This window comes from Elephas maximus, chromosome 10, assembly GCF_024166365.1.
Source record: "Elephas maximus indicus isolate mEleMax1 chromosome 10, mEleMax1 primary haplotype, whole genome shotgun sequence".
Taxonomy (NCBI): domain Eukaryota; kingdom Metazoa; phylum Chordata; class Mammalia; order Proboscidea; family Elephantidae; genus Elephas; species Elephas maximus.
In genome coordinates, this window is record NC_064828.1 from 33,117,109 (window position 1) to 33,122,734 (window position 5,626).

A 5,626-nucleotide genomic window follows, 5' to 3' on the forward strand; every position below is an offset into this window, starting at 1 on the left:
GAAGATGTCCAAGCTGATCTGAAGGCATTGGCAAAAAACAAGGCTCTGGTAATTGACAAAATACCAATTGAGATGTTTCAACAAACAGATGCAGTGCTGGAAGTGCTCCCTTGTCTATGCCAAGAAATTTGGAGGACAGCTAGCTGGCCAACAGATTAGAAGAGATCCATATTTATGCCTATTCCCAAGAAAGGTAAACCAACCGAATGTGGAAATTATCAAACAATATCATTAATATGACACGCAAGCAAAATTTTGCTAAAGATCATTCAAAAGTGGCTGCAGCACTGTATCGACAGGGAACTGCCAGAAATTCAAGCCAAATTTAGAAGAGGATGTGGAACCAGGGATATCATTGCTGATGTCATTTGGATCCTGATTGAAAGCAGAGACTACCAGAAAGATATTTATCTGTGCTTTATTGACTATGCAAAGGTATTCTACTCTGTGGATCATAACAAATTATGAGTAACGTTGCAGAGAACGGGAATCCTGGAACACTTAATTATGCTCATGAGGAACCCATACATGGATAAATAAGCAGTTGTTTGAACGAACAAGGGGATACTGCATGGTTTAAATCAAGAAAGGTGTGGGTCAGGGTTGTATCATTTTACCACACCTATTCAATCTTATTCAATCTGTATACTGAGCAAATAATCCAAGAAGCTGGACCGTATAAAGAAGAATGTAGTATCAGGATTGGTGGAAGACTCATTAACAACCTGCGTTATGCAGATGACACAACCTTGCTTGCTGAAAGTGAAGAGGTCTTGAAGCACTTACTGATGAAGATCAAAGACCACAGCCTTCAGTATGAGTTACACCTCAACATAAAGAAAACAAAAATCCTCACAACTGGACAAATAAGCAGCATCATGATAAACGGAGAAAAGGTTGAGGTTGTCAAGGATTTCATTTTATTTGGATCCACAATCAACACCCATGGAAGCAGCAGTCAAGAGATCAACAGACTCTTTGCATTGGGCACATCTGCTGCAAAAGACCTCTTTAAAGCGTTGAAAAGCAAAGTTGTCACCTTGAGGACTAAGGTGTGCCTGACTCAAGCCATAGTGTTTTGTCTTATATAAATGCGGAAGCTGAACAAGGAATAAGGAAGACTGAAGAAGAATTGATGCCTTTGAATTGTGGTGTTGATGAAGAATATTGAATATACCATGCACTGCCAAAAGAACGAACAAATCTGTCTTGAAGGAAGTATGAGCAGAATGCTCCTTAGAAGCAAGGATGGCAAGACTATGTCTCACATACTTTGGACATAATATCAGGAGGGATCAGTTCCTGGAGGGACCACTCATGCTTGGTAAAATAGAGGGTCAACGAAAAAGAGGAAGAACCTCAACGAGACGGATTGACACAGTGGCTGCAACAATGGGCTCAATCATAGCAACAGTTGTGAGGATGGCACAGGACTGGGCAGTGCTTTGTTTTGTTGAGCATAGGGTTGCCATGAGTTGGAACTGACTGGGTGACAACTAACAACAACGACAAAAACACATGACACCATTTATGAGAAATGTCAAAATACAAATACAATGTATTGTTTTTCGATACATCTCTATAAAGGTAAAAAAAAATTTTTTTTAATGCATGGAGTCTTCTCAGTATAGTGGTTACCACAAGGAGAGGCGAAACCCTGTTCAAGTTAAGCCAAACTTCCCAACCTGAGCATCAAAACACATTCAAACTTGGTTCACCCACAACCACATTTTGGAGGCTCTGCACCTGCCCTGTCAGAAACACAGAGTGGGACCACTTCAAGAAGGGGAAGCTTTGCCTTCCTGCTGATCCCCTGGATGCTATGGGTATTCATGATCTCCATCTACTTAGGTAGAAATAATCACGAACCAGAGAGCCAGCTGCCTGTCAGTACACAGAGGTGGAATGGGGCAGAGGAGTAGATGTCTCAAATAGCTAGAAGCTCTCTTCCTTGCACCAGTCATTTGAAATGTTATTTTGCACATGCATCAAAGAACTGGCACTGTTTTCAAGACCTGGTCTAGATTTTCTTTTCTATTTGTCTATTTGCCTTTTAGGTCCCCAAGTGGCACAAACGAGTTCACACTTGTCTATTAATCTAAAGATCGATGGTTCAAACGCACCCAGCAGTGCCACAATCTGCTTCCATTAAGATTACGTCTAAGAAACCCTGTGAAGTAGTTCTACTCTGTAACACACAGGGTCTGGATGGATTCGACAGCAAGGAGGTTGGCTTTATTTGTCCTTTGATCCCTTTATATTAATCAAGCCATTAAAATAGTGAAACCAAACAGAAGATTGACAGCTGCATTCCACACAACCTAACAATACACAAAAGTTCAGCCATCAACTTCTGTGGTACTAAGTGCTTGCAGCCTATAGAGATCTCATTCTGTATGAGTGGATTCTAGCATCGAGTCACAGAGAGATCTGGTATGCTTGTTGTAACTTTATTTTACAAATAAAACCCCAAGCCACAGAATTTAACAAGTGAGACTGAACACTTCGCGTCAACGGGATAGAAAATGTGATACCAGGATAATTCTAGAACACATGATCTGATAAGAACAATTCGAATGTGGAGGCAACCAAAGTCAATGTGAATCTAATATGTAAAACTAAATGTCATATTTTGAAAGAGTAATATTTTATTCCTGTTACAAAGTTAAAAAAAAATAAACAACTGAATAGATTCTGCAAGTCAGAAAGACTGAGTTTATACCATTTGATTTGAAGTAGCTTTATTTATTGTAGAACTTCAGTCAGCCCTGGAATTCAAGAAGGAAGGAGAAAGAGGTGCAGTGCTGTATTCTTATGCAAACAATGCTGCCTTCTTTGTTTCTTTGCCAACCTTCCCCCACTCCCCACCCCAGAAGGCATTTTCATCAGTGCCCAGGAGGTATTTTCTCAAATGTGCTACCCTAACTTTTTTTACAACAACATGTAATTAAAATTGACCAACTGGCTAGAGCTTTCGAAAATACCTTGAGGAGAGAGGGTTCCCTTGGCAAACAAATGTAGAAGGCAGTCATTATTTGCCTAAAATACGGTAATTGTATCGGATAGGATCGCTTTACACTGAGAAAGCCATGGATTTGTGAGGTTTTTTTTCTTTATTTTTATTAGATTCCGGGTGGAGAAGAGTAAATATATGCAAAACTAATGAATAGTAAGTAGATTACAAGGAGGGTCCATGGCCCATATTAAATTCTGTGTTTTGAATGAGTTCCCCAAATCGTTCTACTGATAAGTTTTTGTGTGAGAGACTGACTTGATTTGTAAATTTTCACTTAAACCAGAAAAAAAATTTTTTAAAAACCTGATATAAAAACACCAAAAAAAAAAAAAAAAAAATCGTTCCACTGAATAATCCTTGTAAACAGTTGGTTCAATCTTCAGTTTTCCTCAGCTCCAACCCTAAATATTAAATATTACTTGTTTTCTTCATGTCCCTTATCAGGTATTGCCTAATTTAATTACCAAGGAAAGACAAGAAGGCAAAGCGAACGTTGGGGCTGAGCCAGATTTTCTTCTCATCTGTGCATAGGCCACGTGGTCTGTGCACGTAAGAAACCGTGCTTCCTGTTTGGGCGAGTAGCATCGGAATCCAGGAACTACCTATATACACTGCGCAGCATTTGAGATACTGAACTCTGAGCTCCAAGTGGAACAAAACACATTTGTGTAGAGGAATACATGCCACATGCCACTCTCCAGACCACTGTGGGTGCTCCTGGCCTTCATCTACTCTGGTAAGGAAGGTTCCAAAAGTGGGGAAGAAAGTTAAGTATGAAAGGATTGCACACAGCCTATGGCACTTCACATGGATTTGAGGAGAAAAAGGGAATTGGAGAAAAGCAAGTATACTAAAATGTCAATTTGATTTCTGTTTGGGTCCTCAATTAGTCTAATTGTTACAATATTTTTTTCACTACACCACAGGATCAATTCTGTCCTCTGATTTTTCCCACAGGATCCATTGTGGCCCAGAAAGTTACTCAAGTGCAGCCAGCTATATCCATGCAGGAGGGGCTGGCCGTCACTCTGAACTGTCTCTATGAAACAAGTGAGGCAGATTACTTTATTTTCTGGTACAAGCAACTTCCCAGTGGTGAGATCATTTTTGTTATTCGTCAGGGTTCTTTTATGCCAAGCTCAAAGGATGGTCGCTATTCTCTAGACTTCCAAAAAAAAGATAAATCTATCAGCCTCACCATTTCAACCTTACAGCTGGAAGATTCAGCAAAGTACTTCTGTGCTCTCTGGGAACTCACAGTGTTTGAAGTGATAGTGAAAGCTGAACAAAAACCCCAGGGCTCAATAACAGAGCTCTCCCTGCTACAGGGTCGGGGCGGAAATGCACACCTGCAGATCCCAGACAAGAAATGGTAGTGACTGTGGTGGCTTCATATGTGGTCCGGATCAGAGGATTTCATTCTAAATAAAAGCTCACTTGGAAACAGGTGTCCAGAGTAACATTCTTCACATACATTCTCGATCTTGAATTTTTGATTAAAAATAGGTCAGACAGAACATGTCTCAAGTTGTCTAATCTTGAAAAAAAAGAAACTGGCCCTATAATAACTTAATTAAAGTGGCAGTTTCACTTAAAGATGTTCACAGTACAAAACTGGGTCTTTTCTACCTGGAGTAGCCATGATGATCACTTCCTTAGCCCTTTCCTTAGGGTTTTTGTCAGTTGGGGTGCAACCAGAGAAGTACAGGTACCATTAGTGATATAGAATAAGAGGTTAATTCTAAGGATTACACCTGATGCAATAGCTGAAAATGGCGGAGAAGTCTATGCAAAGCTGTTTTCTTTGCATCTGGTATTAAGCCTGAAGTTACTATAAGTCAGCTAGACCAACACTTGAGAAGGAAAGCTGGATGCGAACAAACTGTAACTTGTAAGGACAAATTGTAACCCGTGAAAACAGTTGGAACCCAGAAGATCAAACCGAAACTTGTCTGTCTCTCACTTCCTTTAGTCTCCTAGTGGCTGGTGATGTTTGGGAGAAGCTAGTCACATTTGCCGTCATGCCATACACTTGGCCCAGGACAAAGAGAAGCTGAAGGAGGAGATCTAGTGGGAGCTGGTCAAGTTGTGAGTCACCATCAAGACGAGCTGGCAGAGATGAGTGACCACATATGTGAGCTGCCACAGTGCCCTGAGCCCTGCACCAATCTATAGGGCATAAGATGTATGACTGCCACCTCACTCCTACCTTCCAAATCTTGCACAGATTTCTCTTGTGGTCAACCCTAATCCAGACTACATAGGAAAGCAAATTCTTGGAAATATATTTGAAGCTTAATTAAGTGGACACAGCACAAAGCTACCACAGTACATTTCATGTCACCATGGAATTTCTTTTATCATATGCATCTCTTTTGACAACACTTAACTTCCAAATAAAGACAATAAAAATCAGGCTTCCCCCTAACATGAAACAACTATTATTTATTCAATCAAAAACATGCTAACTCCCCCAAAGAGTTTAAAAAATCTGTTTATCCATCTTTGGCTGATGTTCTTTCCTCCCCTAGTGCAGTCATACTTCCCCTTTAATCTACTGTAGCTTAACTGCTGAGATATAAGTTTAGTATTTATTAGCCCATTTTATAT

General features: G+C 40.2%; 1 gene segment (V, D, J or C); it reads left to right on the forward strand.

Annotated features, from left to right (window-relative positions):
* Nucleotides 1-3,612: 3,612 nt before the first annotated feature.
* On the forward strand, nucleotides 3,613-4,454 carry LOC126084633 (T cell receptor delta variable 1-like). The segment is given in 2 exon segments: nucleotides 3,613-3,752; nucleotides 3,974-4,454. Coding segments are annotated over 2 exon segments (468 nt in total).
* The last annotated feature ends 1,172 nt before the right edge of the window (nucleotides 4,455-5,626 follow it).